The 25,970-nt window shown below is 48.5% G+C and overlaps 1 protein-coding gene across 1 annotated transcript in view; it reads left to right on the top strand.

Annotated features, from left to right (window-relative positions):
* Window positions 1-262: 262 nt before the first annotated feature.
* Window positions 263-25,970, top strand: part of scpep1 (serine carboxypeptidase 1) — a 47,958-nt gene continuing 22,250 nt past the window's right edge. Inside the window, exons 1-5 of the mRNA XM_072242497.1 lie at window positions 263-376; window positions 837-973; window positions 3,487-3,576; window positions 21,503-21,658; window positions 22,111-22,185. Coding sequence (XP_072098598.1) covers window positions 325-376; window positions 837-973; window positions 3,487-3,576; window positions 21,503-21,658; window positions 22,111-22,185 — 510 coding nt within the window. The 5' untranslated portion in view covers window positions 263-324. The remainder of the gene's footprint in view (window positions 377-836; window positions 974-3,486; window positions 3,577-21,502; window positions 21,659-22,110; window positions 22,186-25,970) is intronic.

Raw genomic sequence — 25,970 nt, 5'->3', positions numbered from 1 at the left:
TTTATAGACTCAGGGAGGGAGTGTAGAGGTTTTACAGACTCAGGGAGGGTACAGAGGGAGGGAGTGCAGAGGTTTTACAGACTCAGGGAGGATTCGGGGGGGGTGCAAACACGGGGAGTGGAGTAGGGAGGCAACAGACACGAGGTGAGTGAAAGGAGATGGCTTCACAGCTAGGGGGAAGAGAAGGGTGTTAGAAGCCCGGGCGTGAGGAATTTAGAGACAGGGAGGAGTGTAGGGGGCGGAGAGAGAAGGGAAGGGGTGGAGACAAACGGGACAGGGCAAGCCGAGTCGAGACAAATCAGGACATCGAATCACGGTGCCGAGATGGGACGACTGCGAATGGTGTTGATGCTTGTGTCCGAAGCGTTGCTGCTCGGTTAGTGACCCCGGGAATCCCTCCTCACCCGCCAGGGAACCCCGAACCCTCACCCGCCCTCACCGGGACCCTTCGACTGCCTTGAATCCCAGCCGGTATCACCCGCTTGGGCCGATCACGCACCCCGGAACACCCTCTGTCATTCGAACCCCCAACACCCGGGAGCGCACCCCTGACCAGCTGTAACCTCGGACGTCCGGGAACCCACTCCACCCTCACCGGGTCCCGTCTCCGACCCCGGGAAGGTCCCCACGCTTTCGGGATCCCCAGCACGCGGGACCGATCCCCTGGTTCGCCAGGACGGGTCCCCGAACCCCAGAACCCGCCTTGACCCCGGGAATGTCCCGCTGGAGGAAGCGGAAACTTCCCCGTACTTGAATTCGGTGCGGCGCGTGCATTGGCTGCGCGATGAGCTCGCTCCCGGCGCACGCGCTGACGGCTGTTTTGTGTTGGCGCGCAGGCGCGGCGACGAGCGGCGCGCGGCAGGACTGGGGGTACGTGTCGGTTCGGGAAGGTGCCCGGCTCTTCTGGTGGCTCTTCTACTCGGAGAGGGAGGCGGCCGGTAACTCGTCCGCGCCGCTCGTCCTCTGGCTCCAGGTACGCCCCGCCGAGGGGAGGACAGAGGAAATGGGGGTAGGGAGTGGGATGAGGAGTGAGGATGGGGATGAGTGGGGGAATGAGAGGTAAGGATTGGGATGAGGGGTAAGGATGGGGATGAGTGGGGAATGAGAGGTAAGGATTGGGATGAGGGGTAAGGATTGGGATGAGTGGGGAATGAGGGGTAAGGATGGGGATGAGTGGGGAATGAGAGGTAAGGATTGGGATGAGTGGGGAATGAGGGGTAAGGATGGGGATGAGTGGGGAATGAGGGGTAAGGATTGGGATGAGTGAGGGAATGAGGGGTAAGGATTGGGATGAGTGAGGGAATGAGGGGTAAGGATGGGGATGAGTGGGGAATGAGAGGTAAGGATTGGGATGAGTGGGGAATGAGGGGTAAGGATTGGGATGAGTGAGGGAATGAGGGGTAAGGATGGGGATGAGTGAGGGAATGAGGGGTAAGGATGGGGATGAGTGAGGGAATGAGGGGTAAGGATGGGGATGAGTGGGGAATGAGGGGTAAGGATTGGGATGAGTGAGGGAATGAGGGGTAAGGATTGGGATGAGTGAGGGAATGAGGGGTAAGGATGGGGATGAGTGAGGGAATGAGGGGTAAGGATGGGGATGAGTGAGGGAATGAGGGGTAAGGATGGGGATGAGTGGGGAATGAGGGGTAAGGATTGGGATGAGTGGGGAATGAGGGGTACAGACGGGGATGAGTGGGGGAATGAGAGGTGCAGACGGGAATGAGTGGGGGAATGAGGGGTAAGAATTGGGATGAGTGAGGGAATGAGGGGTGCAGACGGGGATGAGTGGGGAATGAGGGGTACGGATGGGGATGAGTGGGGAATGAGGGGTACGGGTGGGGATGAGTGGGGGAGTGAGGGGTACAGACGGGGATGAGTGGGAGAGTGAGGGATACAGATGGCGATGAGTGGGGGAATGAGGGGTAAGAATTGGGATGAGTGAGGGAATGAGGGGTGCAGACGGGGATGAGTGGGGGAGTGAGGGGTAAGGATGGGGGGGAGTGAGGGGTACAGGGGGATGAGTGGGGGAGCGAGGGATACGGATGGGGATGAGTAGGGGAATGAGGGGTACAGACGGGGATGAGTGGGGGAATGAGGGGTATGGATGGGGATGAGTGGGGGAGCGAGGGATACGGATGGGGATGAGTAGGGGAATGAGGGGTATGGATGGGGATGAGTGGGGGAATGAGGGGTACAGATGGGAATGAGTGGGGGAATGAGGGGTAAGGACGGGGATGAGTGGGGGAGTGAGGAGTACGGATTGGGATAAGTGGGGGAATGAGGGGTAAGGATTGGGATGAGTGAGGGAATGAGGGGTACGGATGGGGATGGGTGGGGTAATGAGGGGTACGGATTGGGATAACTGGGGGAATGAGGGGTAAGGATGGGGATGAGTGGGGAATGAGGGGTACGGGTGGGGATGAGTGGGGGAATGAGGGGTACAGATGGGGATGAGTGGGGTAATGAGGGATAAGGATGGGGATGAGGGGTACAGATGGGGATGAGTGGGGGGAATGAGGGGTACGGATGGGGATGAGTGGGGTAATGGGTAAGGACGGGGATGAGGGGTACAGACGGTGATGAGTGGGGGAATGAGGGGTAAGGACGGGGATGAGGGGTACAGACGGGGATGAGTGGGGGAATGAGGGGTAAGGACAGGGATGAGGGGTACAGATGAGGATGAGTGGGGGAATGAGGGGTAAGGATGGGGATGAGTGGGGGAATGAGGAGTACAGATTGGGATGGGTGGGGGAATGAGGGGTAAGGATTGGGATGAGTGGGGGAATGAGGGGTAAGGATTGGGATGAGTGGGGGAATGAGGGGTACAGATGGGGATGAGTGGGGGAATGATGGGTACGGGTGGGGATGAGTGCGGGAATGAGGGGTACAGGTGGGGATGTGGGGGAATGAGGGGTAAGGATTGGGATGAGTGGAGGAATGAGGGCTAGAGACGGGGATGAGTGGGGGAATGAGGGGTAAGGACGGGGATGAGGGTTACGGATGGGGACGAGTGGGGGAAAGGCTATGCTGAACTTTTTGGCACTCTCACATCAGGATGGGTGCCAGTTGTTCACTAGTCTGATTCCTGGGACAATAATATCGTGTGGTGAGAGATTGGGTGGAGCATCCTGCGGTCCAAACAAGGAGAGGAGATCTGTGACAGGCAGTTCTTCAGAGGGGGTGGTTGTTGCGTTGGGGTTCGGGACAAGGGGAGGGTTGAAAAAGGGAGAGATGTCCTGCCTTGGAGGGTGTGACACTTGGGGGGTTCCATGCCATGGGCAGTGGAGATCATCACTGAATGAGTGTAAAAACAGAGAGTCATGAGAATGGATTGGCATATTGCATCAGCGGTGATTTTATTGACTGGTGGAGCAGCTTTGAAGGGTGGAATGGCCTCTCCTGTTTGGATATTCCCATGGACAGCAGGGTCCTGGGCACAGTAGATGGCCGGTTCAGATAGTAAATCTCCCTCTCCTCCCCCTGCAGGGTGGACCGGGAGGCTCCGGCTGTGGATTTGGAAACTTTGAAGAGATTGGGCCTCTTGACGTTGACCTGAATCCCAGGAACTATTCATGGGTAATGTTCCCATCTCTTCCTGCTGAAACGACACATGCCAATTGGCTTCTTTTGGGAAGTTAAACCAGGGCAATGCATGGCAGGGTTTGGGAATGTTGTAGATCCAGGAGACCTCGGGTGTTGATATGTAGTTCTCGGAAAGGGGATACAGACAGACAGGGTGGTGGAGAAGGAATTTGGCACATTTTCCTGTGGCAGTGAAGGTACTGGGTGTTACAGCTGTACAAAAAGGTTGTCATTTAGAGGAGATTTTTCCCCAGGTTAGAAATCGCCAGTACAAGAGGTCATAATTTTAAGGTATTGGAGGAAAGTATGGCGGGGATGTCAGAAGTAATTTTTGTACACTCTCTGGGTGCATGGAACACACTGACAGAGAGTGCATGGAACACTTTGTCAGGGCTGGGTGTATGGACAGGGGTTGGTGTAGTCAGGGCTGGGTATATGGACAGGGGTTGGTGCAGACTGGGCTGGGTGTATGGACAGGGGTTGGTGTAGTCAGGGCTGGGTGTATGGACAGGGGTTGGTGTAGTCAGGGCTGGGTGTATGGACAGGGGTTGGTGTAGTCAGGGCTGGGTGTATGGACAGGGGTTGGTGTAGTCAGGGCTGGGTGTATGGACAGGGGTTGGTGTAGTCAGGGCTGGGTGTATGGACGGGTTGGTGTAGTCAGGGCTGGGTGTATGGACGGGTTGGTGTAGTCAGGGCTGGGTGTATGGACAGGGGTTGGTGTAGTCAGGGCTGGGTGTATGGACAGGGGTTGGTGTAGTCAGGGCTGGGTGTATGGACGGGGTTTGGTGTAGTCAGGGCTGGGTGTATGGACAGGGTTGGTGTAGTCAGGGCTGGGTGTATGGACAGGGGTTGGTGTAGTCAGGGGTTGGTGTAGTCAGGGCTGGGTGTATGGACGGGTTGGTGTAGTCAGGGCTGGGTGTATGGACAGGGGTTGGTGTAGTCAGGGCTGGGTGTATGGACGGGTTGGTGTAGTCAGGGCTGGGTGTATGGACGGGTTGGTGTAGTCAGGGCTGGGTGTATGGACAGGGGTTGGTGTAGTCAGGGGTTGGTGTAGTCAGGGCTGGGTGTATGGACAGGGGTTGGTGTAGTCAGGGCTGGGTGTATGGACGGGGTTTGGTGTAGTCAGGGCTGGGTGTATGGACAGGGTTGGTGTAGTCAGGGCTGGGTGTATGGACAGGGGTTGGTGTAGTCAGGGGTTGGTGTAGTCAGGGCTGGGTGCATGGACAGGGGTTGGTGTAGTCAGGGCTGGATGTATGGACGGGGTTTGGTGTAGTCAGGGCTGGGTGTATGGACAGGGGTTGGTGTAGTCAGGGCTGGGTGTATGGACAGGGGTTGGTGCAGACTGGGCTGGGTGTATGGACAGGGGTTGGTGTAGTCAGGGCTGGGTGTATGGACAGGGGTTGGTGTAGTCAGGGCTGGGTGTATGGACGGGGTGGTGTAGTCAGGGCTGGGTGTATGGACGGGTTGGTGTAGTCGGCTGGGTGTATGGACAGGGGTTGGTGTAGTCAGGGCTGGGTGTATGGACAGGGGTTGGTGTAGTCAGGGCTGGGTGTATGGACGGGTTGGTGTAGTCAGGGCTGGGTGTATGGACAGGGGTTGGTGCAGACTGGGCTGGGTACATGGACAGGGGTTGGTGTACTCAGGGCTGGGTACATGGACAGGGGTTGGTGCAGACTGGGCTGGGTACATGGACAGGGGTTGGTGCAGACTGGGCTGGGTGTATAGTCAGGGGTTGGTGTAGTCAGGGCTGGGTACATGGACAGGGGTTGGTGTAGTCAGGGCTGGGTGTATAGTCAGGGGTTGGTGTAGTCAGGGCTGGGTGTATGGACAGGGGTTGGTGCAGACTGGGCTGGGTACATGGACAGGGGTTGGTGTAGTCAGGGCTGGGTGTATGGACAGGGGTTGGTGCAGACTGGGCTGGGTACATGGACAGGGGTTGGTGCAGACTGGGCTGGGTACATGGACAGGGGTTGGTGTACTCAGGGCTGGGTACATGGACAGGGGTTGGTGCAGACTGGGCTGGGTACATGGACAGGGGTTGGTGCAGACTGGGCTGGGTGTATAGTCGGGTTGGTGTAGTCAGGGCTGGGTACATGGACAGGGGTTGGTGTAGTCAGGGCTGGGTGTATAGTCAGGGGTTGGTGTAGTCAGGGCTGGGTGTATGGACAGGGGTTGGTGCAGACTGGGCTGGGTACATGGACAGGGGTTGGTGTAGTCAGGGCTGGGTGTATGGACAGGGGTTGGTGTAGTCAGGGCTGGGTGTATGGACGGGGGTTGGTGTAGTCAGGGCTGGGTGTATAGTCAGGGGTTGGTGTAGTCAGGGCTGGGTGTATAGTCAGGGGTTGGTGCAGACTGGGCTGGGTACATGGACAGGGGTTGGTGTAGTCAGGGCTGGGTGTATGGACAGGGGTTGGTGCAGACTGGGCTGGGTGTATGGACAGGGGTTGGTGCAGACTGGGCTGGGTGTATGGACAGGGGTTGGTGCAGACTGGGCTGGGTACATGGACAGGGGTTGGTGTAGTCAGGGCTGGGTGTATGGACAGGGGTTGGTGTAGTCAGGGCTGGGTGTATAGTCAGGGGTTGGTGTAGTCAGGGCTGGGTGTATAGTCAGGGGTTGGTGTAGTCAGGGCTGGGTGTATGGACAGGGGTTGGTGTAGTCAGGGCTGGGTGTATGGACAGGGGTTGGTGTAGTCAGGGCTGGGTGTATAGTCAGGGGTTGGTGTAGTCAGGGCTGGGTGTATGGACGGGGGTTGGTGTAGTCAGGGCTGGGTGTATGGACGGGGGTTGGTGCAGACTGGGCTGGGTGTATGGACGGGTTGGTGCAGACTGGGCTGGGTACATGGACAGGGTTTGGTGCAGACTGGGCTGGGTACATGGAACGCACTGACATGGATTGGTGGTGGAGGCAAATACGTTGGGAGTATTTAACAAACTCTTATGATAGGAAATTGGAGAGTCGTGGGAGGGAAGGGTTTGGTAGATGACAGAGGAGGTGGTTGGTTTAGGTTCAATTTCAACATTTGAGAAATTTAGATAGATACACGTATGGGGGGTGTGGAGGGCTATGGTCTGGGTGGAGGTCAATGTGAACTAGATCAACATGGACTAGATGGGCTGAAGAACCTGTTACTGCCCTGTAGTATTTTAAGACTCTATCTTAGAGAAGGTTGAAAAGTCAGCAGTACATTGTGGGCCAAAGGGCCTGTACTGTGCTATAGTCTATGTTGTAACATCTATTTGTGTTGCATCCTTGACAATTGGATTTCAACAGCAAGGGTCCTCTGTTCCTCTGTACTCTCTAGCATTTTATCATTTGTGATATTCTACCCTTAGTTGACCCCCAAAGTGGATCACCTCATAGTCACCAGGATTAAATGACATTTACCATCCTTTTGTACAATATACCAACTGATCAAGTTAACCATTTTACCAAGTGACAGTGGTACAGCTGATGGAGGTGCTGCCTCACTGCTCTGTAAAACAGGGTCTAATCTTCACCTCAGGTCTGTCTGCAGTGTTTGTATGTACTTCCTGTGACCAGCTGGGTTTTCCCCTGGGTGCTCCAGTTTCATCCCACATCCCAATGAATATGGATGGGTTGGTTAATTTGTCTCTGGAGTTAATTTGTCTTTGGGAAGATGAGATGAATTGGAGGAAAATAAAAAATGTGTTGATATAGGATTGGTGTAAAAGGGGTGGTTGATAATTGGCACAGACTTGATGGGCTGAAGGGCCTGTGTCTATGCTACCTCTCATTCTGCAACCTAACCCTATCCTCCTCACTATCGAATTATAGTCTCGTACCTCCTACACTTGTATCCAAATTGTTAATGTTTACCGAGCACAGAGAGACCTAGACGTTCAAGTCCACAGTATTGATGTTGGTTTATTATTGCCACATGTACCAATTCTGAGTGATAAGCTTGTCTGGCATACTCTTCATACAGATCAAATCATTACACAGTGCATTGAGGTAAAACAATAACAATGCAGAATAAACTGTAAAAGCTACTGAAAGATTGCAATGGCAGTAAAGTGCAAGATAATACAAGGTAGAATGTGAGGTCAAGAGTCTGACAGTGATGAGATAGAAGGTGTCCTTGAGTCTGGTACATGCTTTCAGGTTTTTGTATCTCCTGCCTGATGGAGAGAGAAAAGAGTATAATGGTAATAGAAAGCTTGTGAACCCTGTAGAATTTTCTCTGTTCCTGCATAAATATAACTTAAAACGTGATCAGGTCTTTATGTAAGTCCTAAAACTAGATAAAGAGAGCCCAATTTAATAAATAACACAAAAACATTATACTTGTTCATTTATTTATTGAGAAAAATGATCCAACATTACATGTATTTGTTGGAAAAAGTATGTGAACCTTTGCTGACCACCTTGTACAGCAGTAACTTCAATCAAACATTTCCAGTAACTTGATCAGTCCTGCACATCAGCTTGGAGGAACTTTAGGCCATTCCTCCTTACAAAATTGTTCCAACACTGGGATGTTGGTGGTTTCCTTGCATGAACTGCTTGCTTCAAGTCCTTCCACACCATTTCTATAGGATTAAGGTCAGGACTTTGACTCAAATTTTCTTCTTTCTAAATCATTCTGTTGTTGATTTACTCTTGTCTTTCAGATCATTGTCTTCTTGCATTGCCCAACTTCTATTAAGCTTCAGGTGACGGACTGCTACCCTGACATTCTCCTGTAAAATGACTTGATACAATTTTGAATTCATTGTTCCCTCAACGATTGCAAACTGTCCAGGTCCTGAGCCAATAAAGTAGCCCCAAACCATGATGCTCCTTCCACCATGCTTCACAGTTGGGATGAGGTTTTGGTGTTGGTGTGCAGTGCCCCTTTTTCCTCCAAACATAGCAGTGTGCATTTCTGCCAAAAAGTTCAACTGAATTGACTTTATTTCTTACGTCCTTCACATACATGAGGAGTAATGGTTTGTCAGGCAGGATCTTCCTCCTGAGGAAGTAGAGGTGTTTGTGGCCATGATGTCTGTATGTTGGATGGGACAGACTGTTGGTGATGTTCACTCCTGGAAACGTGAAGCTCTTTACCCTCTGAACCTCAATATACACCATTCCTGAAGACAATGAGCAACTCTTCTGTTGATATTGAAGGAAAGGTTGTCATGACAACCTGTCACTAAGCACTTTATCTCCTCTACTCCAACTCATTGTTATTTGAAATCTGGTCCATTATGGTGGCATCGTCAGTGTAATGTATGGTGTGAGTATTCGTAAGGTCAGAGTGTGTATGATGTCAGGACGTGGAGAAGTAAAAAATGGAAGTCTGGTGAATAAACGTGGTTGTTCAATCTACAGCGGTGTCCAAGTCACATCAATATTACATGGTGTCAGAAGAAATCATGGAAAAAAAAGGAAGAAAAGACACGTAAAAGGTGTCACAGTTACAGCCACCGTCAAGTTTAAGCCGACGAGGTAATCTTGCTGAGAGCTGGAAAATATGGATCCAGAAGCGTGAGCTGTTTTGCACTGCTAGCAGCCTAGCTGAAAAGACGGAAAAAGTGCAATGTGCTACGTTTCTGCATGTGGCGGGAGAAGAGGCAATAAAGGTTTGCAACACGTTTGTCTTCCAAGATGATGAGCAAGATAAAATTGAAGTGTTGAAGAAAAAGTTTCAAGATTACTGCGAACCAAGAAAAAACCTACCGTACATCCGACACCGGTTTTTCACGAGGGCTGAAGGACCAACGGAGACCATAGACGTCTACGTAACAGATTTGAAGAACAAGGCAAAAGGCTGTGAGTTCGGACAGCTGCATGACTCTTTAATATGTGACAGGATTGTATGCGGCATACGGGATGATCAAGTGAGAGGCAGGCTATTGAGAGAGGCGGATCTTACATTAGAAAAGGCGATTGATGTTTGCCGTGCCAGCGAGATCGAGTCGTCAGGTTAAAGTGCTCAATGAAGAGATTGAAGTGCACAAAATAAAAAAACTGGGAAAACTTGACAAGAGTAGGACAAAGCCAGCTCCACAGGATGATCAAAAGGAAGTTAATTGCAACAGATGTGGTTATAAACATGGATACAGAAAATGTCCAGCCTTTGGTCAGACATGCAAGTTATGCCAGAAAAGAAATCACTTTGCAAAGATGTGCAGATCGAAGGAGCTCGCAAGGAAAGTGCATGATGTGGAACAGAGTGAGGGCAACAGTGACATGTTCATTGGCACAGTTGAAGTGGAACAGGAGGTATGCATCAAGAATATTGACAATGCAGAGATGGAGGATGAAGATGATTGGACTCAAGATCTGATAATAAACAGGAGGAATGTGATATTTAAGCTTGACACTGGGGCAAAGTGCAATGTAATGTCAGCAGAAACATTCAACTCACTGGACATCAGAGGAAGATTGAGAAAATCCACCTGCAAGCTTGTTGCATATTTCGGCCACAAGACGGCGCCACTGGGCAAAAGAGTACTCACCTGTGTGTACAAAGGTCAACAATACAAGATCGAGTTTGAAATAGTACAGTAACATGTTCCAGCAATACTGGGCAAAGCAACATGCACAAAGCTAGGCCTGGTGAAGCGAATCTATGGTGTTGAAAAAGAAAATGACATTCTCAAAGACTTTGATGACTTGTTTTCTGGATTAGGATGTTTACCAGGGAAACACCATATCCAGATTGATCCAACTATTGCGCTAGTCGTGCATGCCCCGAGATCAAGTAGTGGAGAAGCTACACAGAATGGAACAGATGGGAGTCATAAGAAGACAAATAGAACTGACTGACTGGGTGAATAGTATGGTGACAGTGGTCACAGAAAAAAAGACGAGGATTTGCATGGATCTCAACCAAACCATCAAAAGAGAGCACTATCCGCTGCTCACGGTTGAAGAGGTTGTCTCCCACATGCCTAATGCAAAATACTTTTCCGTACTAGACGCAAATCAAGGTTTCTGGCAGATCAAGCTGGATGAAGAAAGTTCCAAATTATGTACTTTCAATATGCCCATAGGGAGATATTGTTTTCTGCGTCTACCCTTTGGGATTTCTTCTGCATCAGAGGTATTCCAGAGATCCGTGGCACAAATGATTGAAGGCCTGGACGGGGTGGTCAACGTCATTGATGATTTGCTGATATGAGGTGACACAATTGAGGAACATGATCAGAGACTGAGGAAGCTCCTGGAGAGAGCACATGAGTACAACCTAAAACTGAACAAAAATAAATGTAAGATCAGAACCACAGAGATCAAATACGTAGGTCAGGTACTCAGCGCTGATGGGCTAAAACCAGATGATGAAAAGGTCAGGGCTGTGGTACAGCTACTGCTACCAGGAAGACCATGGGAGAAGATTGACACAGATCTCTTTCACTACAATGGTGCAGAATATCTGCTTTGCGTGGACCACTATTCAAAATATCTGGAGATCACCAAGTTAGGTGACACGTCCAGTCGAGGTGTCATTACCGCAATGAAGTCGACGTTCGCAAGACATGGTATTCCAGATATTGTCATTAGTGACAGTGGTCCACAGTATGCCAGTGGTGAGTTCAGAGGGTTCTCAGAAAGCTGGGAATTTCAACATGTTACTTCCATTCCAGGGCACGCTCCGTCTAATGGACAAGCAGAGAGAACTGTACAAACTGTCAACAACATGCTCAAGAAGGCGCAAAGCAGCAAAGGTGACCTTTACATTGCTCTACTTGAATACCACAACACAGCGACTGAGGGTGTGGGATTCTCTCCTGCGCAGCTGTTGTTGGGATGTCGTCTGAAGTCCAAACTGCCAACGTACACAACTCTACTGACTCCTGAAGGTAATGCTGAAGTACATGACAAGCAAAAGTATAAGCAAATAAAGCAAAAGAGCTACTATGACAGACATAGAAGACAGTTGCCAGATCTGCATACAGGTGAAAATGTCAGAATACAGAGAGGAGACACTTGGCAACCAGCTGTGGTTGTGAACAGACATCAGCAACCAACATCCTTCATAGTTCGCACGCCGGATGGAAGAGTCTACAGGAGGAACAGGAAGCATCTGCTGAAGACAGGCGAGAGGGAGTTTCCACGTACAGATGCACAGGACATTTCCACATATACAGACATGGAAACAAACAACACCAAGAGTGGTGCAGACCACAAAGACACAGAGGTCACTCGAGAGACTGACACGGATGAGGGACAAGCACAGTCACAGTTGTATCACACACGGTCTGGGAGACAAGTCAAACTTCCAGCTAGATACAGAGACTAGACCTACATACAGTCTCACACAGTTTGAGGCAAAGTCACACATGTTATAAGTTCCAAGGTGTGAAATGAAAGGTTTATTAGTCTATGTTAGTAAAAGAAAACACACTGCTGTTAGTGCTGTAAGATACAATGCAGAATACAGTACAAGAAGTCAAGTTTTTTTTAGTTTGTCATGGTTGTTGCACTGTAAGAAGGCATTGTTTTGGTAATTCACAGTGTTGCAAAAAGAAAAAATCTTGAGAAGGGGGATGTAATGTATTGTGTGAGTATTCGTAAGGTCAGAGTGCGTATGACGTCAGGACATGGAGAAGTGAAAATGGAAGTCTGGTGAATAAACGTGGTTGTTCAATCTACAGCGGTGTCCGAGTCCCATCAATATTACAGTCAGCAAACTTGCAGATGGAGTTACAGCAGAGTCTGACTGCAGTCATGAGTGTTCAGGGAGCAGAGTAGAGGGCTGAGAATGCAACCTTGTGGGGCACCAGTGTTTAGAATAATCGTGGTGGTGTGAGACCATAAGATACAAGAGCAGAATTAGGCCATTTGGCCCATCGAGTCTGCTCCACCATTTCATCATGGCTGATCCAATTTTCCTCTCAGCCCCACTCTTTTGCCTTCTCCCCGTATCCCTTCATGCCCTGACCAAACAAGAATCTATCAACCTCTGCCTTAAATATACATAAAGACTTGGCCTCCACAGCTGTCTGTGGCAACAAGTTCCACAGATTCACCACTCTCTGGCTAAAGAAATTCCTCCTCACCTTTTTTCTAAAAGGATGACCCTCTATTCTTAGGCTGTGTTCTCTGGTCTTAGACCCTCCCACCATAGGAAACACCCTCTCCACATCCACTCTATCAAGGCCTTTCACTATTCGACAGGTTTCAATGAGGTCACCCCTCATTCTTCTGAATTCTAATGAATATAGGCCCGGAGCCATCAAACTGTCTTCATATGACAAGCCATTCAATCCTGGAATCGTTGAATCTTCTTCAGTTTTAGCACAACCTTTTTAAGGTAAAGGGCCCCAAACTGCTCACAATACTCAGGGTGAGGCCTCCGCAGTACTTTATAAAAGCTCAATATTACATCCTTCTAGTCCTCTTGAAACGAATGCTAACATCACATTTGTCTTCCTCACCACAGATACCATAGCCATCCCTTTCATTTCTTCCACCAAACTGCATGACCATACTCTGTATTCCATCTGCTATGTCTTTGCCCATTCTCCTAATCTGTCAAAGTCCTTCTGTTCCCTCTCCACTTCCTCAAAACTACCTGCCCTTCATATCATTTGCAAACTTTGCAACAAAGCCATCTATTCCATCATCGAAATCATTCACATGTAATGTAAAAAAAATGGTCCCAACACAGACACCTTTGAAACAACAGTAGTCACTGCCAGCCAACCAGAAAAGGATCCCTTTATTCCCAGTGTTTGCTTCCTGCCAATCAGCCACTACTTTTTCCATTCTAGTGTATTTCCTGTAATACCTTAGCCTCTTAGCTTGTTAAACAGCCTCGTGTGGCACTATGTCAAAGATCTTCTGAAAGTCCAAGTACACAACATCAATTGATTTTCTTTTGTCTATCCTGCTTGTTATTTCTCAAAAGAATTCCAACAGATCTGTCAGGGAAGATTTTCCCTTGAGGAAACCATGCTGACTACAGCCTATTTTATCAGGTGCCTCCAAGTACCCTGAGACCTCGTCCTTAATAATCGATTCCAACATCTCCCAACCACTGAGGTTAGACTACAGTTTCCTATCTTCCTGCTTGAAGAATGGGGTGACATTTGCAATTTTTTAGTCTTTGGGAACCATTTCAGAATCTAGTGATTCTTGAAAGATTATTACTAATGCCTTCACAATCTCTTCAGCCACCTCTTTCAGAACCCTGGGGTGAACACTATCTGATCCAGATGACTTATCTACCTTCGGACCGCTCAGTTTCCCCAAAAAACACCTTTCTAGTTATGGTAGCTTCACACACTTCATGCCCCTGACACCTGGAACTCCCACCATACTGTTGGGGTTCTCCACGGTGAAGACATGCAAAATGCTTATTCAGTTTGTCCACCATCTTGTTGTTCTCCTGCCCCCATTACTACCTCTCCTGCTTCGTTTTCCAGCGGTCCAATATCCACACTTGCCTCTCTTTTACACTTTATATATCTGAAGAAACTCTTCATATCCTCTTTAATATTGTTGGCTAGCTTACTTTCGTATTCCATCTTCACTTCCTTAATGACTTTTTTAGTTGACTTCTGTTGGTTTTAAAAAAATTCCCAATCCTCTAACTTCCCACTAATACTTGCTCTATTATATGCCATCTCTTTGGCTTTTATGTTGGTTTTGACTTCTCTTGTTAGCCACAGTTATGTCATCTTGCCTTTAGAATACTTCTTCTATTTGGGATGTATATATCCTATGCCTTCCAAATTGCTTTCAGATATTTCAGCCATTGTGCTCTGCTGTCATCTCTGCCAGTGTTCTTTCCAACCACTTCCGGCTAGCTTCCCTCTCATGGCTCTGTAATTCCCTTTATAGGCATCCTTTAGTCTTGTGAGACCATGGATTTGCGCCTTGGAAGGTTTCCAGGGAGCAGGCCTGGGCAAGGTTGTATGAAAGACCGGCAGTTGCCCATGCTGCAAGTCTCCCCTCTCCACGCCACCGATGTTGTCCAAGGGGAGGGCATTAGGACCCATACAGCTTGGCACCAGTGTCGTCACAGAGCAATGTGTGGTTAAGTGCCTTGCTCAAGGACACAACACGCTGCCTCAGCCAAGGCTCAAACTAGCGACCTTCAGATCACTAGACTGATGCCTTAACCACTTGGCCATGCGCCAACACAATTCCCTTTAATCCACTGTAATACTGATACATCTGACTTTAGCTTCTCCTTCTCAAATTTCAGGGTGAATTTGATCATATTACCTGTCCCCAAAGTGTTCTTTTACCTTAAACTTTCTAATCAATTCTGGTTTCTTGCACAACACCCAATCCGGAATTGCTTAACCCCTAGAGGGCTCCACCACAAGCTGCTGTAAAAAGCTATCTTTTAGACATTCTAGAAATTCCCCCTCTTGGAATCCAGGACCGATCTGATTTTCCCAATCTACCTGCATATTGAAATCTCCCATGACTATGCAACCTTTTGGCATGAATTTTCTATCTCCAGTTGTATTTTGTAGATAACACCCTTACTACTGTTTGAAGGCCTGTATACAACTCCCATCAGGGTCCTTTTACCCTTGCATTTCCTTAGGTGGATCCACGATGATTGAACACCCTCTGGCCCTATGTCACCTCTTTCTATGGATTTGATTTCATTTTTCACCAACAGAGCAACGCTGCCCCCTCTGGCTTCCTGCCTGTACTTTTGATACAATTTGAACTTCTGGTCATCTCACTCACAGCTAGAATCTTCTTTCAGTCATGATTCAGTGAGGCCTAGAACATCATACCTGCCAATCTGCAACTATATTACAAGTTCATTTACCTTACTCCAGATACTGCACACGTTCAAATATAACGTCTTCAGTCCTGTGTTCAGTCTTCACGATTTTGTCTGCCTTTTACGTTGAAACTCATTCTGTTGACTGCAAGTTTGCCCTATGAACAGCCTCTTCTCACTACACATTGCCTCTGTTTGTAAACCAGCTACCTCATCCTGAGCACTATTAACCACCTTTCCTACGATCCTACTTGCATTGAAAGACAGGCAGCTCAGGACACTAGTCGCACCATGCTCAACCTTTTGATTCCTGACTTTGTCTGAGGTCTCTGAGGTCTTACCACCATTTGCCTCCACAACCTATAGAGAGCCTCCTGACATATTGCTGTGCAGTGTGGTTTGCCAGCTGCACAGAACAGAACAGGAAGGATTGCAGCGGGTGGTGAGGGTAGCAGAGCGGGTTATTGGCACAACATTACCCTCCCTCAGAGACATTTATACTGGTGGACTTCAAAAGAAGGCTACTTGTATTTCAAAGGACCCCACTCATCCTGGACATCACCTGTTTTCCCCTCTACCTTCTGGGAAGAGATACAGAGCATTAAGGACGAAAACAAAGAGACTCCTTAACAGCTTCTACCCACAAGCAGTGAAATGTATAACACCCCCTTCCCTTCTCCTGCCCCCCTCCTAAGACAGCGACAGCTAAATGCATCACACTTCCAGGAATGGCAGGTGTGCAATAGTCCTACCCCCCCCCCCATCCATATATTATTAATTTTGGACTGCATTCCTGAGGTTTTAGAGTTTATTTTATGTATATATTCTTTGTCATGCTGCAAAACGTTGAGCTGCTAAACTGTGTTTCATTGCTCTGCAACAATGACAATAAAGATATTCTAATTCTAACCTCTCCACTAACTGTTCTGGCACTTGGGTTCCCATTCCCTTGCAACTCTAGTTTAAACCCCACCGTGTGGCATTAACAAATCTTCCCACTAGGATATTAGTCCCCGTCCAGTCCAGGTACAAACTGTCCCTTCTGAACAGGTCCCACTTTCCCTGGAAGAGAGCCCAGTGATCTAAAAATCTTATGCCCTCCCTCCTACACCAACTGCTTAGTTCTGTGTTAAACTGTATAACCTTCCTAGTTCTGGCCTCACCAGTACATGGCATGGGTAGCAATCCTGAGATCACAACCCTGGAGGTCCTGCCCTTTACCTTAGCACCTAACTCCCTGAACTCCCAATGGAGAACTTTGTCACTCATTCTACGCGTGTCATTCGTACCTACGTGGACCATGAACTCAGACTGTTCACTCTCCCACTTAAAAATGCTGAGGATTCGATCCGAGATGTTCTGGGTGCTGGCACCCAGGATGCAACATACCATCCGGGAATTTCATTCTCGCCCACAGAACCTCGAGTCCATCCCTCTAATGAATGAATCCCCTATCATCACAATGTGCCTTTTCTCCCCCCTTTCCTTCTGAGGCACAGAGCTGAACTCAGTTCTGGAGACCCAGCCACTGTGACTTTCCTCTGTTAGGTCACCAGTATCCAAGGTGGTATACCTGTTGTTAAGGGGGATGGCCACAGGGGTACTCTGCGCTGGCTCCTTAACCCCTTTCTCCTTCCTGACTGTCACCCAGATTCCTGTGTCCTGCACCTTGGGTGTAACTATCTCTCTGTATGTCCGATGTATCATTCCTTCAGCCTCCCAAATGATCCAGAGTTCATCCAGTTCCAGCTCCAACACAGTTTATTAGTAGCTGCACCTGGATGCACTTCTCACAGTTTGTAGTCACCTGGGACACTGGAGGTCTCCCTGCCTTTCCACATCCCGCAAGAGGAGCATTCTACCATCTTTCTGACATCTCTACTGTCCTAGCTAAGCAGATATAAAGAAGAGAAGGAGGAAAAAACTTAACCTTGAACTTTTCTTTTTGCTTTCTCTGGATGAAGTGTCAGAGTCGCTTTATGATGGTAGGTGTCGGAGTCGCTTTATGATGGTAGGTGTCAGAATCGCTTTATGATGGTAGGTGTCAGAGTCACTTTATGATGGTAGGTGTCAGAGTCACTTTATGATGGTAGGTGTCAGAGTCACTTTATGATGGTAGGTGTAAGTCACTTTATGATGGTAGGTACCCGAATCACTTTCTGATGGTAGATACCCGAGTCACTTTCTGATGGTAGGTGTCAGAGTCGCTTTCTGATGGTAGGTACCCGAGTCACTTTCTGATGGTAGGTACCCGAGTCACTTTCTGATGGTAGGTACCCGAGTCACTTTCTGATTGTAGGTGTCAGAGTCGCTTTATGATGGTAGGTACCCGAGTCACTTTATGATGGTAGGTGTAAGTCACTTTATGATGGTAGGTACCCGAGTCACTTTCTGATGGTAGGTGTCAGAGTCGCTTTATGATGGTAGGTGTAAGTCACTTTATGATGGTAGGTGTCAGAGTCACTTTATAATGGTAGGTGTCAGTCACTTTATGATGGTAGGTGTCAGAGTCAGTTTATGATGGTAGGTACCCGAGTCACTTTATGATGGTAGGTGTCAGTCGCTTTCTGATGGTAGGTGCCAGAGTCGCTTTATGATGGTGGTGTCAGGGCCACCAGCTGGTTGTCATTAAAACACGTTCTCTTGTTTTAGAACATAGAATAGTACAGCACAGTACAGGCCCTTTGGCCCACAATGTTGTGCTGACCCTCAAACCCTGCCTCCTTAAATTCCTCCATATACCTGTCTAGTAGTCTCTCAGACTTCACCAGTGTACCTGCCTCCACCACTGACTCAGGCAGTGCATTCCACGCACCAACCACTCTCTGAGTAAAAAACCTTCCTCTAATATGCCCCTTGAACTTCCCACCCCTTACCTTAAAGCCATGTCCTCTTGTATTGAGCAGTGGTGCCCTGGGGAAGAGGCGCTGGCTATCCACTCTATCTATTCCTCTTATTATCTTGTACACCTCTATCATGTCTCCTCTCATCCTCCTTCTCTCCAAAGAGTAAAGCCCTAGCTCCCTTAATCTCTGATCATAATGCATACTTTCTAAACCAGACAACATCCTGGTAAATCTCCTCTGTACTCTTTCCAATGCTTCCACATCCTTCCTATAGTGAGGTGACCAGAACTGGACACAATACTCCAAGTGTGGCCTAACCAGAGTTTTATACAGCTGCATCACTACATCGCGACTCTTAAACTCTATCCCTCGACTTATGAAAACTAACACCCCATAAGCTTTCTTAACTACCCTATCCACCTGTGAGGCAACTTTCAGGGATCTGTGGACATGTACCCCGAGATCCCCCGCTCCTCCATACTACCAAGTATCCTGCCATTTACTTTGTACTCTGCCTTGGAGTTTGTCCTTCCAAAGTGTACCACCTCACGCTTCTCCGGGTTGAACTCCATCTGCCACTTCTCAGCCCACTCCTGCATCCTATCAATGTCTCTCTGAAATCTTTGACAATACTCTACACTATCTACAACACGACCAACCTTTGTGTCGTCTGCAAACTTGCCAACCCACCCTTCTACCCCCACATCCAGGTCGTTAATAAAAATCACGAAAAGTAGAGGTCCCAGAACAGATCCTTGTGGGACACCGCTAGTCACAATCCTCCAATCTGAATGTACTCCCTCCACCACCACCACCCTCTGCCTAGAGCAGGCAAGCCAATTCTGAATCCACTTGGCCAAACTTCCCTGGATCCCATGCCTTCTAACTTTCTGAATAAGCCTACAGTGTGGAACCTTATCAAATGCCTTACTAAAATCCATATAGATCACATCCACTGCACTACCCTCATCTATCTGCCTGGTCACCTCCTCAAAGAACTCTATCAGGCTTGTTAGACACGATCTGCCCTTCACAAAGCCATGCTGACTGTCCCTGATCAGACCATGATTCTCTAAATGCCTATAGATCCTATCTCTAAGAATCTTTTCCAACAGCTTTCCCACCACAGACATAAGGCTCACTGGTCTATAATTACCCGGACTATCCCTACTACCTTTTTTGAACAAGGGGACAACATTCGCCTCCCTCCAATCCTCCGGTACCATCCCATGGACAACGAGGACATAAAGATCCTAGCCAGAGGCTCAGCAATCTCTTCCCTCGCCTCGTGGAGCAGCCTGGGGAATCTTCCATCAGGCCCCAGGGACTTATCCGTCCTAATGTATTTTAACAACTCCAACACCTCCTCTCCCTTAATATCAACATGTTCCAGAACATCAACCTCACTCATATTGTCCTCACCATCATCAAGTTCCCTCTCATTGGTGAATACCGAAGAGAAGTATTCATTGAGGACCTCGCTCACTTCCACAGCCTCCAGGCACATCTTCCCACCTTTATCTCTAATCGGTCCTACCTTCACTCCTGTCATCCTTTTTTTCTTCACATAATTGAAGAATGCCTTGGGGTTTTCTTTTACCCTACTTGCCAAGGCCTTCTCATGCCCCCTTCTTGCTCTTCTCAGCCCCTTCTTAAGCGCCTTTCTTGCTTCCCTATATTCCTCAATAGACCCATCTGATCCTTGCTTCCTAAACCTCATGTATGCTGCCTTCTTCCACCTGACTAGATTTTCCACCTCACTTGTTCCTTCACCCTACCATTCTTTATCTTCCTCACTGGGACAAATTTATCCCTAACATCCTGCAAAAGATCCCTAAACATCGACCACATGTCCATAGTACATTTCCCTGCAAAAACATCATCCCAACTCACACCAGCAAGTTCTAGCCTCATAATTTGCCCTTCCCCAATTAAAAGTGTTCCTGTCCTCTCTGATTCTATCCTTTTCCATGATAATGCTAAAGGCCAGGGAGCAGTGGTCACTGTCCCCCAGATGCTCACCCACTGAGAGATCTGTGACCTGACCCGGTTCATTACTTAGTACTAGATCTAGTATGGCATTCCCCCTGGTCGGCCTGTCCACATACTGTGACAGGAATCCGTCCTGGACACACTTAACAAACTCTGCCCCATCTAAACCCTTGGAACTAATCAGGTGCCAATCAATATTAGGGAAGTTAAAGTCACCCATGATAACAACCCTTTTATTTTTGCACCTTTCCAAAATCTGCCTCCCAATCTGCTCCTCTGTATCTCAGCTGCTACCAGGGGGCCTATAGAATACCCCCAATAGAGTAACTGCTCTCTTCCTGTTCCTGACTTCCACCCATACTGACTCAAAAGAGGACCCTGCTACATTACCCACCCTTTCTGCAGCTGTAATAGTATCCCTGACCAGTAATGCCACCCCACCTCCCCTCCCCTCCCCCCCCATCCCTTTTAAAGCACTGAAATCCAGGAATATTGAGAATCCATTCCTGCCCTGGTGCCAGCCAGGTCTCTGTAATGGCCACTACATCATAATTCCATGTATGTATCCAAGCTCTCAGTCCATCACCTTTGTTCCTGATGCTTCTTGCATTGAGGTACACACATTTCAGCCCTTCTACCTTACTGTCTTTACACCGTTTATTCTGCTTCTCTTTCCTCAAAGCCTCTCTGTATGTTAGATCTGGCTTTACTCCATGCACTTCTTTCACTGCTCTATCGCTCTGGGTCCCATCCCCCTCGCAAGTTAGTTTAAACCCTCCCGAACCATGCTAGCAAACCTACCTGCAAGGATATTGCTCCCCCTCGAGTTCAGGTGCAACCCATCCAATCTGTACAGGTCCCACCTTCCCCAGAAGAGATCCCAATGATCTAAAAATCTAAAACCCTGCTCCCTGCACCAACTCCTCAGCCACGCATTCAACTGCCATCTCCTCCAATTCTTACCATCACTGTCACGTAGCACTGGCAGCAATCCTGAGAACGCCACCCTTGAGGTCCTGTTCTTCAGCCTTCTGCCTAATTCCCAAAACTGACACTTCAGGACCTCATCACTCTTCCTGCCTATGTCGTTGGTATCAACACACAAAATGCTGGAGGAACTCAGCATGTCAGGCAGTATCTATGGAGGGGAATAAACAGTCGATATTTTGGGCTCATCCTTCATCAGGACTGGAATGGAATAAGGCAGGAGTCAGAATTGCCTCCCATCTCTAGCTGTCCTTCCCCCTTCCCCCTCACCCCCTCATCCCTCTCTCCTCCTCCCTTCTTCCCTGCAGTATCCATTTTCCATTTCACCATCCTCACTGCATGTACCCATGTGTGATGCGATGTGATCCTGCCTGTTCTTTGTCCGGCTGACAGGTACAGGCAGCCAGTTTGCTGTTTGTGGATAACCCAGTGGGTGCGGGTTATAGTTACGCCACTGACAGTGGTGCCTTCGCCAAGGACCTGGACATGGTGGTGAGAGACATGATGGTCCTTCTCCAGAACTTCTTCCAGCACAAGCCTGACTTCCAGGTACTGGCAGCAGTGGGTGTGGCACCACGGGCGTCGTATGTAGGTGGGGTCACAAGGCGAGGACCTGCTCCTCCACCAACAGCAGAATTCGGGTGGGGTCAGGGCTGAGGATCAAGGGTGGGGCAGGGTCGGGGTTTAGGATGAGGTTTGGGAAGAAGGTGGGGTGAGGGGTTCAGGCTGGTTTGATGATCAAGGGTGGGGTCATGTCAGGGTTTAGAATGGGTGTCTGAGTGGGGTGAGGGGTTCAGGCTGGCCTGAGGATCAAGGGTGGGGCAGGGTCGGGGTTTAGAATGGGTGTCTGAGTGGGGTGAGGGGTTCAGGCTGGGCTGAGGATCAAGGGTGGGGCAGGGTCGGGGTTTAGAATGGGTGAGTGCGGTGAGGGGTTCAGGCTGGGTTGAGGATCAAGGGTTTGGGGATCAAGTCAAGGGTGACCGGCTTCTCTCTCTCCACAGGATGTTCCGTTCTACATTTTCTCCGAATCGTACGGTGGGAAGATGGCTGCGGCAATCGGACTGGAACTGCTTCAGGTAGAAGTCATGGGGTCATGGGGAGGAGTCAGGGTGGCAGAACAAGGTGAATCAGGGGGTCAGGATGTGTTGTGGGGTCACAGGGAGGTCAGGTCGTGGGGTCATGTGTGAACTCAGAGGGTCATGGAAGGGTCAGGGCAGAAGTCACAGGAGCGTGTGCAAGAGTCAAGGTGAAGGGTCATGGTTAATGGGAGGGGTCAGGGTGCGTAGTGGGGTCACAGAGAAATCAGGTCAAAGGGTCATACCAGAGTCGTGGGGAGAGGTTAGGGCAAGGGTCGCAGTGAGTGGTCAGGGTCACAGGTAAGAGTTATGGTAGAAGGGTTGTAGGTCACAGGTAAGGCTCAGGGCAGAGGGTCGTGAGTTTGCGGAGGGTGGGGATGGAGGGGCGATAGAAACAGAGAAACATAGAAAACCTACAACACAATACAGGCCCTTTGGCTCACAAAGCTGTGCCGAACATGTACTTACTTTAGCAATTACCTAGGGTTACCCATAGCCCTCTACTTTTCTAACCTCCATGTACCTACCCAGGAGTCTCTTAAAAGACCCTATTGTATCCACCTCCACCACCGTCACCGGCAGCCTATTCCATGCACTCACCACTCCCTGCGTAAAAAACTTACCCCTGACATCCCCTCTGTACCTACTTCCAAGCACCTTAAAACTGTGCCTTCTCGTGTTAGCCATTTCAGCCCTGGGAAAAAGCCACTGACTATCCACACAATCAATGCCTCTCACCATCTTATACACCTCTATCAGGTCACCTCTCATCCTCCGTCGCTCCAAGGAGAAAAGGCCGAGTTCACTCAACCTATTCTCATAAGGCATGCTCCCCAATCCAGGCAACATCCTTGTAAATCTCCTCTGCACCCTTTTTATGGTTTCCACATCCTTCCTGTAGTGAGGTGATCAGAACTGAGCACAGTACTCCAAGTGGGGTCTGACCAGGGTCCTATATAGCTGTAACATTACCTCTCGGCTCTTGAACTCAGTCCCACAATTGATGAAGGCTGATACACCATATGCCTTCTTAACCACGGAGTCAACCCGCGCAGCAGCTTTGAGTGTCCTATGGACTCGGACCCCAAGATCCCTCTGATCCTCCACACTGCCGAGAGTCTTACCATTAATACTATATTCTGCCATCATATTTGACCTACCAAAATGAACCACCTACCTCTTCCTGTAGATGCTGCCTGGCCTGCTGTGTTCAACAGCATTTTTTCTGTGTGTTGCTTGAATTTCCAGCATCTGCAGATTTCCTCTTGTTTGCACCTCACGCTTATCTGGGTTGAATGCCATCTGCCACTTCCCAGCCCAGTTTTGCATCCTATCAATGTCCTACTGTAAACTCTGACAGCCCTCCACACTATCCACAACACCCCCAACCTTTGTGTCATCAGAAAATTTACTAACCCATCCCTCCACTTCCTCATCCAGGTCAGTGATAAAAATTATGAAGAGAAGAGGTCCCAGAACAGATCCCTGAGGCACGCCACTGGTCATCGACCTCCATGCAGAATATGACCCATCTACAACCACTCTTTGCCTTCTGTGGGCAAGCCAGTTCTTGATCCACAAAGCAATGTCCCCTTGGATCCCATGCCTCCTTACTTTCTCAATAAGCCTTGCATGGGGTACCTTATCAAATGCCTTGCTGAAATCCATATACACGACATCTACTGCTCTTCCTTCATCAATGTGTTTAGTGACATCCTCAAAAAATTCAATCAAGCTCGTAAGGCACGACCTGCCTTTGACAAAGTCATGCTGACTATTCCTAATCATATTATGCCTCTCCAAGTGTTCATAAATCCTGCCTCTCAGGAACGTCTCCATCAACTTACCAACCACTGAAGTAAGACTCACTGGTCTATAATTTCCTGGGCTATCTCTACTCCTTTTCTTGAAAAAGGGAACAACATTCGCAACCTTCCAAACCTCCGGAACCTCTCCCGTCCCCATTGACGATGAAAAGATCATTGCCAGAGGCTCAGCAATCTCCTTCCTTGCCTCCCACAGTAGCCTGGGGTACATCTTGTCCGGTCCTGGTGACTTATCCAACGATGCTTTCCAAAAGCTTCAGCACATCCTCTTTCTTAATGTCTATATGTTCAAGCTTTTTAGTCCATTGTAAGTCATCCCTACAATTGCCAAGGTCCTTTTCCGTAGTGAATACTGAATCGAAGTATTTATTAAGTACCTCTGCTATCTCCTCCAGTTCCTTACAAACATTTCCACTGTCACACTTGATTGGTCCTATTCTCTCACGTCTTATCCTCTTGCTCTTCAGATACTTGTAGAATGCCTTAATCCTGCTTACCAAGGCCCTCTCATGGCCCCTTTTGGCTCTCCTAATTTCATTCTTAAGCTTCCTTCTGCTAGCCTTATAATTTTCTAGATCTCTATCATTACCTAGCTTTTTGAACCTTTTGTAAGGTTTTCTTTTCTTCTTGACTAGATTTTCAACAGACTTTATACACCATGGTTCCTGTACCCTACCATCCTTTCCTTGTCTCACTGGAATGTATCTATGCAGAACTCCATGCAAATATCCTCTGAACATTTGCCACATTTTTCCCGTACATTTCACTGAGAACATTTGTTTCCAATTTATGCTCCCAAATTCCTGCCTGATAGCTTCATATTTCCCTTTACTCCAATTAAACGCTTTCCTAACTTGTCTGTTCTTATCCCTTTCCAATGCTATGGTAAAGGAGATAGAATTGTGATCACTATCTCCAAAATGCTCTCCCACTGAGGGACCTGACACCTGACCAAGTTCATTTCCCAATACCAGATCAAGTACAGCCTCTCCTTTTGTAGGCTTATCTACATATTGTGTCAGGAAATCTTCCTGAACACACCTAACAAGCTCCACCCCATCTAAACCACTTGATCTAGGGAGATGCATTTGGGAAATTAAAATTTCCCACCACTACAACCCTGTTATTATTGCATCTTTCCAAAAATCTGTCTCCTTATCTGCTACTGTATTATTGGGTCGTCTATAAAAAACACCCAGTGGAGTTATTGACACATTCCTGTTTCTAACTTCCACCCACAGAGACTCAGTAGACAATCCCTCCATGGCTTCCTCCTTTTCCGCAGCCGTGACACTATATCTGATCAGCAGTGCCACGCCCCCACCTCTTTTGCCTTCCTCCCCGTCCTTTCTGAAACATCTAAAGCCTGGCACTTGAAGCAGCCATTCCTGCCCCTGAGCCATCCAAGTCTCTGTAATGGCCACAACATCATAGCTCCAAGTACTGATCCACGCTCTAAGCTCATCTGCTTTGTTCATGATACTCCTTGCATTTAAATAGACACACCTTAAACCATCAGTCTGAGCATATGCCTTCTCTATTATCTACCTATCCTCCCCCTCACACTGTCTACAAGCTTTCTCGATTTGTGAGCCAACCGCTCCTTCCTCCGTTTCTTCAGTTCGGTTCCCGCCCCCCATCAATTCTAGTTTATACTCTCCCCAATAGCCTTAGCAAACCTCCCTGCCAGGATATTGGTCCCCCTCAGATTCAAGTGCAACCTGCCCTTTTTGTACAGGTCACACCTCTACCAAAAGAGGTCCCAATGATCCAGAAATCTGAATCCCTGCCCCCTGCTCCAATCCCTCAGCCACACATTTATCCTCCAGCTCACTCTATTCCTATACTCACTGTCACGTGGCACAGGCAGTAACGCTGAGATGACTGCCTTTGAGGTCCTGCTTCTCAACGTCCTTCCTAACTCCCTGTAGTCTGTTTTCAGGACCTCCTCCCTTTTCC

This window comes from Mobula birostris, chromosome 24 (genome assembly GCF_030028105.1).
Source record: "Mobula birostris isolate sMobBir1 chromosome 24, sMobBir1.hap1, whole genome shotgun sequence".
In the NCBI taxonomy this organism is placed as follows: domain Eukaryota; kingdom Metazoa; phylum Chordata; class Chondrichthyes; order Myliobatiformes; family Myliobatidae; genus Mobula; species Mobula birostris.
The sequence above is the reverse complement of the archived record's forward strand: the minus strand, read 5'-3'. Positions and strand labels throughout refer to the sequence as shown.